Source organism: Xyrauchen texanus, chromosome 4, assembly GCF_025860055.1.
Source record: "Xyrauchen texanus isolate HMW12.3.18 chromosome 4, RBS_HiC_50CHRs, whole genome shotgun sequence".
Taxonomy (NCBI): domain Eukaryota; kingdom Metazoa; phylum Chordata; class Actinopteri; order Cypriniformes; family Catostomidae; genus Xyrauchen; species Xyrauchen texanus.
Genome location: NC_068279.1, coordinates 8,100,890 through 8,114,450, shown reverse-complemented (window position 1 = coordinate 8,114,450; position 13,561 = coordinate 8,100,890). Strand labels below are relative to the sequence as shown.

Here is a 13,561-nt window from a genome sequence, read left to right as displayed (position 1 = left end):
CGTCTCTGCCTTATATTTACTCCACATCAATTTGCAACGGCTCTCCTTTCCTCCCCTGGCCACGTAGCAGTGTATCTAACAGCCTTATGCTCTCCCCCCCCCCACAGATCCACATCCACACTTTCCCAGGACCTCATGCTGGAGAGGTTTAACCGAGGAAAAGCCAAGTTTGACAAGCCGATCTCCATCCCCAGTCCTGGTATGTCAGACATACACTGCCCCCTACAGGCTGCAGTTAGCAGTCTTTCAGTAGCGGTCACACCACCCTAACCTGGAACACAAAAGCAGAAGTTAGGCAGAATGACAGCCTAGGTCACCTTTCTCTTTCATTGTATGGAAAAAAGAAAAAATGTCTTATTGTCCATCGCTTATTTTAAAAAAAAAGGCAAAAATAGAAAAATAGTTACCATAAGGCACTTACAATTGAATGAGGCCAGTCCATAAACATTAAAATACAAACTGTTTCAAAAGTATAGCCACAAGACATAAACATTATTTGTGATAAAATCGTTTGCAAACTTTTTGCTTGTAAAGTTATATTCAATATTACAACTTTGTTGTCATGACGATGTAACAGCTGGTAAACATTGAACTGGTAATCAAGCGAGCATAACTGGTAAATCCCTGATTTTCTTTCACTAATATCTTGTTAACACATATCATGTTTCCGTCTTTGGCTATACTTTTTTTACACTTACAATTTTGTGTATTTTATTATTTATGGACTGGCACCATTCACTTCCATTTTAAGTGCATTACTGTAACTGCATTATTTGCTTATTTTAAATAAACAAGGGACAATTCGAAATTATATTTTGTGGTAATCAATATAAACTAACATGAACTATCAATGAACAATACTATATTTCAAAATTTACATTGACCAAGATTAACAAACACAATAAAAATCATTGCTCATTGTTAGTTCATGATAAAAAAAAATACATAACCTTTTTGTAAAGTTTTACCACTGCTTTGGACTTGTAAAATAGATTGGAATATATCAACTTGGTGTCTTTTCTTCAGATCATTCGAGGTTGAGAAATGCCACAGTGGTAGTTGGATCAGATCTGGTGCTACCTTGCAGTCTGGTTTCTAACTTGGCTCAACCCTTTTGGGAACTCAACGACCGTGAACTCACCCTAGTAGAAGGTGAGGCCATGGGACCACGATTCGACAAAGCACTTCGTGCCCTTGTTGTCCCCCAAGCTGGTCCACTTCAAGCAGGCCGCTACATCTGCTACTCTGAGGAGCAGGGAGTAAAGTTCCAGATGGAAAGATACCAGGTCGCAGTGGTGGCCAGTGCGCCTGTCTTCATGGAGGCCCGCACACCTGATGGCAGCATGGGTTTATTCTGGGTACTGGTGATAACATTAGGCGCCGTTTGTCTGTTGCTGCTTATTGCTTCCCTGTACCTTCGTAGAAGACTTAAGCTAGCCCTGGGCAAAGGGGCTGAGATGAAGCCATTGGAGAGCACTTTAGTGTACCCCATTACCTTACCCAAAGAGCCGACTAGCCGTCCGCCATTTGTGCCAAGCAAAATGGCCAGCGATGAAGACCGCTTCTGGGAAACAGGGGCTAATTATTTCTACACTGATGGGTCCCTGAAAATTGTGCCCGGACATGCCATGTGCTCAACCGGCAACTCAGCCTCTCCAAGTTCCATTCCAGGTCAGCCTATTCACTCACCAAGTAGGTTAAGCCTCACCAACATCAGAAACTCGAGCACCAATGGATACATCCGCCTGAATCTGAGCACAGCCAGGGAGGAGAGAGGGAGCGGAGGAGCAGGTATGGGCATGGGGAGCGGACTTGGGCTGGGCACCCGAGAGAACGACTACTCTAGTCCATTTAAAGAGGAGCTCCGGAGAACTCTGCAGCAGAGGACCGTCCTGCCCGATGCCAACCCAGAGGAGTCTTCTGTGTAGATCTTGTAGAAAACACAGAATACATCACCTACCTCCCACCTGCTTGGGGAACTCTGTCTCCATTCTACTCTTCTCTACTCGCAACTTATTCCTTCTCTGCCAACACTTTTGCCGTGGCAAACATCTTCCGTGCCACAAGGCCACCATGCTTCACAACATTCCCTTCGATTATTCTGGTTCTCGCACTTCTAACAATCTAAGTTGCTCTTAGAAGCAGCCTCACACAAGACTGAACAAATCTTGCCAATCTTTTGTAAATGTCTTTATTTCAAGGACCTGACAATAGGGCCTTGTGTTGAGCATGGCTAACAGGCAAACACAGGTAATCTCTGAGAGGAATCTGATGAGCCAAATGTAGCTGTCATTCTGATCTGTGTTAGGCAGAGTTCTGGCAACAGATCATATTTATTAGGCAAGCTGGAGGATGCAGAGCCCTGCTCTCTAAGTTTGACATCCAGGCTGCTTTCCTCAGTCAAGGCAGGTGTTTGGACAGGTTTCTTGCACTCTTTGTGAATAGAAAAACATGTGAGAGAAGACCAAGTGGACAAGCAAAAACTTAAATCGCTAGATGACAATCACAACATTACATCTCAGAAGAGAAAATGGAGGACACATTGTTAAAGAGAAGAGAGAAAAACTATTGAGTGAGCTGAAAAAAGAAACAGAACTCAAAACACAGACAAATGCTTTGTCTTTCTTTACTGCTCAATAACTTTTTTAATATTATCTTTTTTTCCCCGAGAATGTGTCATGAGACTTGCAGCACTAATAATATATTGTGAGGTTTTTCTGTCTGTTTATTGCTACTGTTAAAGAAGGATTTATTTTTTACTATTACGAGTTTCAGCTGAAATGTGAAAGGAAACTAGCTCGTGTTCTTGTTCACCTCAAAAATTTCCCTACATGATAAACCAGGTGAATGAAGACACACGATAGAAGGAAACTTTGCTTCTGGTCTGGTTTAGAAGACTCCGCCCACATTCTCAAGCCAAAATATTCCTCATGAACAGGATCCTTCAAGGACTACCAGTAGATGAGCTTGTTATTAAGTCCAGTTTAAGTGACCAATCAGAAGCTATGGCTGATGAAACACAGGTAAGTCAGCACCAAAAAACTACTCTATTTCAGTTCTTACTAAAAAGATTGATATTTCTAATGGTCAGGGTTCCCACAGTCATGAAAACCTGGAAATGTCAGGGAATTTTTTAAAGAGTGATTTCCAGGTCTCGATAAGTCCAGACTGATCTCAAAGTGAAAACGGAAACACTTTTTCTTTAACTAAAATTGGTCTATGCTTACCGAAATGTGAAACACTGCCTCCAGTGGCTAAAGCGGTAAGGGTTGTTCGGCGTGTGGGCACTTTTCAGCTCCATTTTCCAGTTGTAAAGTTCACGGAGGGCCACCAAAAGCGATTTGTGAAGCGAGTTGTTTTCAGCTGTATAGGATTTAATACAGTAGAATAGGAGAGGGATGCAACCAACCCAAAGCCTAAACTTAAACTTAACCTTCAGTGGAGTAAAAATTGAATATTACAAAAAAAAATGCAATCTCTGTATCACGCTATTTACCGATTATGCAAATGCAATTACTTCTTGGTTTTAATCCGAGATCTAATGCGCTGCTGATGCAACGTGCTTCTGGTTGTGCCATAAGGGAAGGTAAACATACTGGAGCTGATTCCAAAATGTCTGAAAGGAGATGCTCTATTGTGGCCGATACTAGGGTTCCGGAAGTCTCGGAAACAACATGTCGACCAGAGGTGTACATTAACGAAGTACAAATACTTCGTTACTGTTCTTAAGTATAGTTTTTCCAATATTTGTACTTTACTTGAGTATAAATCTTTCTTTGGAATAATACTTTTACTCCACTACATTTTGAAAATAAAATTAATACTTTTACTCCGATTAATTTCTCCAGATCCTTTCGTTAGTTTTGCAACAGAACACAGCAAAAAATAAGAGAGGGTCCTTGCTGCATACTGTAGCGTGATGACGTATTGGATCTAATCCTCTGCATAGTGGATGTATGTTTTGGTTTTATGTGTAACACTGATTACATTACTTAGTATTAAAGAATTACACTGAGACATTTGTTTAATATAGCTTAGCTTTTATAAATGGTCATAACCATGGATTTCGTAAATTACTCTTCCTTGGTTTTCCTCTTCACACACACAGAAAACAAATATATAATTTAAGCAATATACTCCTCACAATAATGTCTCATTTTAACATCTCCGCTGTACGTAAATGCCATGGGGTGAATTATTTTTATTTGTATATTATCATCTAGTGGTCAAACACACTTGAAAGCAGGGCCATAGCTAGAGGGGTGAAATGTGGTAACGATTCTAGGGGCCCAACAACAAATTCTAAACTGTATTGTTTAATAGGAAAGGGGCCCAGAGCAATATGCAGTCAGGGGGCCCAGAATACCTTGCTACGGCCCTGCTTGGAAGTATGCAAAAGTGAAATTAAAGTGAATCGATTTAAAAACGTGTCTTGTCATATGTATCCAAATTAGCGCATTTTAATTAGTTAACACCTAATTTGCATATCAATGGGGCAATTGTGATGACGTTATTAGACACAGATTTTACTGTATTCACCTGTAGTGTCTCCATTAAGTATAGTACATTAGCCTGTATGGCCATGATATATTGCCATAGCTAAACCTTAGCTATGTAGCTCATGAGTCATGCATGTTAGCAAGACACAAGTTAACTATATTTGTCTTTTGTCTTTTGGCTAATTACCTGTAAAGTTGAGGCACTGGTAGCTTAGTCTTTTGTTCATCACCACTCACCTCCACTGAAGCCAACATAAACACAACTGGTATGGGAACTGGGAGGGGCTGCTGCTTGCCTGTCTGTGTGTCTGATGTGCCGATGTGTGCTGCACGGAGACGCGGAGGGAGGGAGAGAGAGAGGGATGGCGGGCATTGGAACTCGACAAAGTTTCATCTCCCGACCTGATATTTGGATTTTTTATTTAATAAATATATTTGTTTGACAGGGAAGCTGTGCGCTAACAGGAATATATATATTAATTTATAAAAAAAAAAAAAGAATTAAGAAAAAGCACCCCAGAAAACAGAAGACTTTCTCTCGAGGAAGATAAAAGGTATGTCTGTGTGTTGATGTCTGTGTGCCTGGGGAGGAGTACTTGAAAAATAACAAGCTTAGTTTGGTGAATCAGGAATTTGAATCAAAATGACAAGCATATTGCGCACCAGATTACATGTGTTGTGTCGCCACTTGGGAAGACAAGAAACATGGGGTATGCTATGCAGTTGTCAAGGTGATCTGCTGTGTGTTTTAGCATATTGCTATAGTATGTGGTTGCCAGGTTGTTACTATGGTGTTGCCAAGTTGTTTTCTGTGTTTGTAGCACATTGCTATGCAGTTGCTAGGGTTTATATGTGGTTGTAAGGTTGTTGCTATGCAGTTGTTCAGTTGTTTCAACTGTGTTTGTAGCACATTGCTATGTAGTTGCTAGGGTTTCTATGTGGTTGTCAGGTTTTTGCTATGCAATTGTTACATTTTTTCAACTGTGTTTGTAGCACATTGCTATGCAGTTGCCAGGGTGTTCTTACTGGGTGTGTTTACTGGGCAGTTGCTTATTGGCCCAAATGAAAAGAGCCCAGTCTCTATTCTTGTCACAAAATATGACTTAGCTCCTTCCTTCAATGTTACAATTTTTTATGGACTTTTTTTTTTTTTGTTTGTTTGGTTGTTTTTCAGTCATATGTCTAATCCATATTTTTTTTTCTCCCCATTTTGGAATGCCCAATTCCCAATGTGCTCGAAGTCCAGGTGGTGGATGACGAATCTTATAGTGTGTTCACACTTGAAAGATTTGGTTTGATTCAAACGAACTCTGGTGCGATTGCTCTGTTAGTGCAGTTCATTTGAACACATGTGAATGCTGCCATCCGAACCTTGGTGTGTACCAAACAAGAGGACCGATACCCCCTGAATAGTGGGTCTTGGTCCGATTTCAAACTAACTCTGGTGCGGTTCGACAGATATATGAATGCAGCATGGACCAAAGACATCTAAACAGACCAATAACAGGAAGTAATCTGCCTTTAATACTGACCTCATGCATACCTGGTTCTTCTCATCATAGGAGCTATGTTGCCCATTACAGTACAGTACATACGTCGGAACTGCCGTCAGTCGTCTTTGCAGCATATCTTCGTTTGTGTGCACAACAGAGGAATTTCTGGTGCTGTTTTGACTCCTTTACACAATTTATAAACTCTTCGTTTGTTCTCAGCTGGTAAAAATACCACCATATTTACATAAACCCAACAAGCCCATTTAGCCCAGCAGCCAGCATTGTTTTGGATGTTCGGCAAGTTCCTTTGCAAAATATACATCATAAAAGCTGTCCAATCAGGTTGTGACCTTATCCTTATGCCTTTTGTTTTGTATCTATATGTTCGGTGTTAAAAATGCCAGTGTGAATGCTAAGCAAACCAGGACTAAATGTAGCATTTTTTTTTTGGTCCAGACCAAGAGAACCAAGAGAACGAAACTTCAAGTGCGATCACACACTTAGTTGCCTCTGCGTCTGAGACCGTCGATCAGTTCATTTTATCACATTGCTTGTTGAGCGTGTTACCACGGAGACATAGCGCATGTGGAGGCTTCATGCTATTCTCCGCAGCATCCACGCACAGCTCACCATGCGCCCCACTGAGAGCGAGAACCACATTATAGCGACCACGAGAAGGCTAACTCAATGTGACTCTACCCTCCCTAGCAACTGAGCCAATTTGGTTGCTTAGGAGTCCTGGCTGGAGTCACTCAGCATGCCCTGGGTTCGATCTCGTGACTCCAGGGGTGGCAGTCAGCATCTTTACTCGCTGAGCTACCTAGGCCCAACATTAAATTGTTGATTTGACTCCTCTGGGATGAGAACTTTGTTTTGACATTGGAAATGTAACTGAGTGTTCATATTAGGTTTGCCTAAATGCTTGTATATAATAAAATAAGAAACCGAGATAAGTTAAAGTTTGAACAGATCTTCTCCTGCATTTATTTGATGTACCACATTGCTACTCTCAGCTGAACTCAACTCAACTCAACTGAAAAACACACACACACTGTGCGCAATCACTTAGTGTTACAACAATAAACTCAAAAGTAAGTCTTTTACAGTACAAGTGCAGCTTCATATATTAAGACTTTAAAATTACTTTTAAATCACATGTATTTCATGGCATAGTCCACTGTAGAGATGTTTTTCCTGCCGTTTAAACCAAATTGTATCATTCAAATTCAACAGTCAAGACTTTTAAGTAAATGTAACTTAAATATTATATCAAAACTCCACACACCTTTAAAGCCTTTTAGAGATTACTCAAGATAATCCATATAATATTTGCAACTAATGATATTAAGTAGGTTATTTAAAATCCCAAAATAAATTAGCAAACATATATTAATTTGTTGAAAATATTCTCTCTTTTCTTTCCTTTTTTTTTTGTTGTTACAATTACAACCCCACTGATTCATTTTTCCCAGTGTGGATTTTACCTTTGTGTAGAGTAAAACTTGCGATGTGAGAGAAACATTATTTTGAGTGGGTTCTTGTCAATAAATAGGTTAAAAAAGGTTCACAAATTTGTCTGAATGATTTTCTAGGAAATCGTTCTAAATCAAAAAGTTTATTTTTTATTTTTCTGTATCCAGTAATCGCAAACACCTTGAGGGTCATAGAAAAGCCCTGGATTTTTATTGGTCAAAAAGAGTGGGAACCCTGAATTGTCATATAAGTTTGTATTTCTGTTCAATAAAATATAAAAACTCTAAACTAATAGGTTATATCTCTCTTTTATCTCTTTCAGTGTGGGCTTTGCTACTCTTAAACAGAGACTAAACACAAAAACAGAGTGAAACCAGAAAGCCGAGGACACTTTCATTCTGTTGACCTTGATTGTGAAGACAAATAATGACCCTGCGTGGTGAAGAGGCACTACGATGGTCATCACTGGGCCCATATTCCATTGCATGATGTTCTGCTAAATATATTGTATAATTTTCAACAATCAAACAATAATCTCATACTACACTGCCTGGCCAAAGAACTTCACCATTTGGATTTAAATAAGCAGATACTTAAGAGCCTATGATTGGATCATTATTGCAGTGATTAATATGTTTCTGCTGGCAAACATTCTTTTAACCCTAACTGATGCAGTGTGTAGCTTCTCATTTCTTTAGCAACCATGTCAGAAGGCGTATCCCGTTGTCGTGGAAGAAATTTTACTGTGTTTCAAAAGGAGCAAAATATTGGCCTGCATCATGCAAAGAAAACAAAGGAGATCGCTGAAATCAATGGAAATGGTTTAAGAACTGTCCAACGCATTATTACAACCTGGAAGTGGTGAACCGTCAGCTTCGTGGAAGAAATGTGGTCGGAAACAAATCTTGAATTATCATGATTGGAGATCACTAAAAGTACAGGATTGGGACTAAACAGCTGTGTGGCCACAAGAAAGACACTTGTTAATGAGGCTAACTGGAAAAAACTACTTCAGTTTGCTAGGGAGCATAAAGATTGGACTGTGGAGCAATGGAAAAAGGTCATGTGGTCTAATGAGTCCAGATTTACAATATTCCAAAGCAATGGGTGGATCAGGGTAAGGAGGGAAACGCATGAAACAATGCAACCATCATACATAGTGCCCTCTGTACAAGCCTCTGGAGGCAGTGTCATGATCTGGGGTTGCTTCAGTTGGTCAGGTCTAGGCTCAGCAACATCATGCGGCAATAAAATGAAGACAGCTGACAACCTGAATGTACTGAATGACCAGGTTATCCCATCAATTGATTTTTTTCTTCCTTGACGGAACAGGCATTTAACAGGACGACAATGCCAAGATTCATCGGGCACTGTGAAAGAGTGGTTCAGGGAGCATGAGGAATCATTTTCACAATTGGCCACCACAGAGTCCTGACCATAACCCCATTGAGTGTCTTTGGGGTGTGCTGGAGAAGACTTTACAACTGGTTCCACTCTCCCGTCATCAATACAAGATCTCGGCCAAAAATGAATACAACTCTGGATGGAAATAAATGTTTTGACGTTGCATAAGGTTGTCAAAACAATGCCACAACGAACGCCATAATCAAAGCTAAAGGCCGTCCAACGAAATATTAGAGAATGCAACTTTTTTTTCTTGGCCAGGCAGTGTATAAACATAATATAACAAAAAGAAGAAAAGTTTTCATACATGTGCCTCTACACCTTGGGTGAAGCCAAAGCAGACTGCAGACATGTTTTTAATCCTCCTCTTTTTTATGTTCTGGATTTTGTCCATTGCACAAAACTAAAGTGTTGTCAGAAATCTTTGTTACTACTAATCTTGTTTTGGTGGAATGCTATTCTTAGTGGCATGATAGCTTTACAGTTTTCTCAAGCAGCTTTTCATTCTGCTATTCACTTTGTTCTAGTCTATGATCCAGTCTGTGCCGCGCAGCATAAGAGGGAAGAAAAGACTGGTTAGAAAAGATCTTTGTACTAAAATGTATGCTGAAAAAACAGAATCCTTTCTGCCAGGACTTCTCAGGGTGGACTTTTGACTCAAAATCTTGAAATTGTGAAATCTTATAGTCCTTAATTTCACTCATCGCTTTGATAAGCCTATGTAAGTAATGACCTAAAGTCAGACTTAAGAATGACATAAGTTCACTGAGAAGACAGGAAGTGTTGCAAATGCTTATTTGCATTACATATGGCTTTTTTGGACTGACTCAAAAATGCTTCCCAGTATTCCCTGCTTGATAAAATAAAATACGGTCATCTCAAGTGCATTTCATCTCACTTGGCTTTAAATCTGCTGTTTCTTTGTGGTTGCCATTTCAATTTTTGTATTACTTTTTTTTCTTTCATGTTTCCTTGCATAAATTTTTTTTTTTTTAAGTAATTATGTTAAGTAACTTATTTTTTGCTTGTACAAAAAGTTGATATTTATTATCATTGTACATATACCCCTATTTTTTATAAATGTATATATCTTCAGAAAATAAAAGTACAGACCAGTTCACAATGTGTTGGGTGTGTATGGTTGCATGAGTTACCATGTGTTCAAATGACTTCAAATGCCAAGTGTCTTGTTTGTTTGTAATGCATAATTGCCATTTACGTTTTCATAATGCCTCTGAAAAATATTAATGCAATCTTTTGTTTTGTGAGAGTCCACAAACATAACACAACATCTGGACAGGGATCACAACAAGTGCAGTGTTTCCTGCTTAGAATCTCTCTCCCATCTGAACACATTTTAATAAAGTGTATTTGAAAGCATCACCATTTTTGAAGCTGCATGATGACAGGGTGGCCACATGCGGTAAGCGACGTAGCCACAGCTGTGTGTGTCATTAGCAGTCGGCTCTGAGCAAGACAGCTCTTTGTGTACACAGCTGGGCCTCCACTTCTAGAACAATTCATGTAAAATTGCAGGTCACCAGCCACCGATCATGACAGTCTAAATGGGGAGAGACAGAGAGCGCCCGAAGCAATCAAATATTATTTAACATGCTTACTGATTTCATCTGATTTCAACATGGACATAAATGGTGTGGAAAGTTTGAGCCAGGCACTACCTTGAAATGTATAACTTAAACCTAAGCCTAGACTGAATCTGCATACTTAATTCATGTTTCTTTACACTGATATGGTGGGGTGAGGAATGTGTTGAATTTTGAGAATATTTGAAAAAAGATCTGTGGAGCACTCTGCTGGCATAGCTTCCATTTGGGCCTATTTATAACATATAAATCCCAAATTATGTGTTAGGTCCCAAATTAAATTTCAGCCAGAGGCTCTTAGGAGCAAAAATTGCACTGGGTGACCCCTTAAAGTCCTCAAACAATCTCCTGATGTTGGATGTGGCCCTGTTACCTTGTATCATTTGATAGATTTCCAAGGTGTGGTTGCTGAAAGCTCAGCCAATCACCTCAGGGATAGGCATACTGACCTCAAACCAAGCCTGTTTGCCAAGCTCTCTGTTGGTGTCCAACACTCTGTCTGAAAATTTCACCAAGGCTGCAATCAGAATGGGCATCCAACATAATATTGCTCATAATTGCCTCATAATAAACATGCAAGAGTGCTGTATAGCCCTACATCAGCACGGCTGTGATTCAGTGGCAGGCACGAGGTTGGAGGCGGAGTGACCCTAAATGTAAATGTGTTTATGGTCACTTACTCCCTACTAATTATTTCACAGACTGTGATGATGCCTTAATTTAGCAGCATAAATATAGCAAACCTTTAAATCAATTTCATTTGATTTATTGTTTTAAATGTTTTTATTTATAAATAATTGTATTATTATATGAATACATTTATAATATAAATAATATATTTATACTGTGTTAATATACTCTAAATAATAAATGTTTTTATTATTTATGTACAGGTAATTATCTTTTTTATAATTCTTTAATGTAAATGTATAACATTATTCTTTGTGTTATATTACCTGGCATTTAGATCACATTTTTCATTTTATTAAAAAATAATAATAATTGTATTTAAATGTGAAGTAAAAGTCTCTTCAACTGTTTATTCAATTTTTTTCCTCTTGAAAAGTTTTGGAAACCTAAAGTGGATTTTTTTCTATTTTCTCTTTATTTTTCTCCATTTACCTCTATAGATGTTTATTCACTATAGTTTTGATTTCATGTTCCAAACTTGTCATTGCCATGAACAAAGCCACCATTTGTTAGGCCTGTTGGTTGACAGAGCAATGTGGTCACTTTATAGTCTAGAGTCTAGACTAACTTAAAGCTTATAAGTTCAAACGCTGGTGATCTAAGAGCAATCACCACTGTACCTGTGAGTAAAGTATATCCTCTTTTGTTGCTCCAGGATGACTGTTTCTTTAAGAAGTATAGTGTAAGATATTTTGGGTACAAAAATCTGCTAAATGACCCTGATAATATCCATCTGCAGAGCCATAGAGAAATACATTACAGCAGTTTCAGGGCCACAGCGCCAGGCCCACAGTCTCAGGGCAGAAGTTAGGGTGGAGCCAATGATGACTTTGTAATGTTTTATTAAATCTATCATTATTTGGTGAACAATGAATTTATATATTAATGCTAAGTTTGTATGTGCTTACTACTGAATCTATAGGTGTGTTTCTTTTTATTCTTATTCAAGCTTGAATTTTTTTACATGCTTTAATAAATCTACAATTTTTCTGGGGATATTTCTATTACCCTTCAGATTATTTTTGTATATGGGCTTTGCAATAAAGTCTCATAAGCTTATATAGTTATTTCTGAATAAAAATGGGTTGTTCCATTTTATTTTGTTTTATTTAGGCCTATTAAAGTGAGTTTTTGTTAGCTTACTTAGATCTAAGCGTTGTAAGTATTTTGTTGCATTGATCAAAGTCCATTATTTCCCATGTAGAGACATATTACAAGTTGGAGAGGTCAAATGTTACCTCAGTTGCCGCCATTTTCACTGCCCTATATGCATGGCCAGTGTGTTTAAGCCGACCAGACTGGACAAATTAAAACTGCATCTCCAAAGCTACAACAAGACAGTTGTCCATTGAGATATTTGTCAATATGTGTAGCACAAATATTTATATTTACTTCAATTTTCACAGATGTGGATTTGGACAGATGTAGACATGTTTTTGACATAAATACACCTAGAATTGGTTTGCTTTGTAAGTATTAGTTGAAAGAAAGAATAAGGACACATGCATGTGCAGTACATTTATTCAATTGTCAGATGCTTTTATTGAAAGTAATTTACAGTGCATTCAAAGTATACATTTTATGTGTTCCTGGGAACCCAAAACATTGCCATTAGTATCATCCTTGCTCTATCTCTACTGGTTGAAATGCTTTCCAGTATGCTCTGTTTATTGTTTTGGGTGCACACTTAGATTTGAAGACCACTTCAGTTAATTAAAGTAGACTTCATGCTGCTAACAGCTGATATTAAAATATGTTTTCTGTCTTCAAGTGTGACCTTACCATTATAAGGAAATGGTGGACTCTAATTATTTTGGTTAAAAGGTATCTTCCTATTTCCCTCCAGACCACACTAGCCACATCCTGAAAGACAATTCTAAATCAACCAAAAAAATTATTTTACAGGACAGAAGCCTATTTTCAGGAGTCACTTCCAAGAGGAGAACAAGGCACTCCCAGCAGCAATGAGGTATATATATATATATATGTGTGTGTGTTATATATACCGTAACCTTACTGTATGTACTGTACATACATATACTGTACATACATATCTGTATATGTCTATATTTGATGCTATATATATATATATATATAGTGTCAAATATAGACATATACAGATATATATCTATATAGAGAGAGAGATATATATAGGTGTTGCAAATATTAAACCAAAAATTACATTATTCTTTACTCTTCTCTAATGAATGAGTTACCAATCATAAAAGACCTCAAAACAGCTGTAAAATGGTTGCATAGGAATAAACAGCTTCAGGGGCACATCAGTTGAAGAGCCTTGTTTCCTACAGTTGGAAGACGACAACAAGGAAAGGGCCTTCCGTAAACTTTTTGAAGAACCAGAACTTTCCAGAGAGACCTTACATTTAATTTTCTTTTC

At 38.3% G+C, this 13,561-nt stretch overlaps 1 protein-coding gene across 1 annotated transcript in view; it reads left to right on the top strand.

Moving 5' to 3' along the window:
* The window catches only part of LOC127642614 (semaphorin-4C-like), an 81,894-nt gene extending 71,891 nt beyond the window's left edge, over positions 1–10,003 (top strand). Inside the window, exons 14-16 of the mRNA XM_052125219.1 lie at positions 108–199; positions 1,027–3,023; positions 7,788–10,003. Coding sequence (XP_051981179.1) covers positions 108–199; positions 1,027–1,928 — 994 coding nt within the window. The 3' untranslated portion in view covers positions 1,929–3,023; positions 7,788–10,003. The remainder of the gene's footprint in view (positions 1–107; positions 200–1,026; positions 3,024–7,787) is intronic.
* The last annotated feature ends 3,558 nt before the right edge of the window (positions 10,004–13,561 follow it).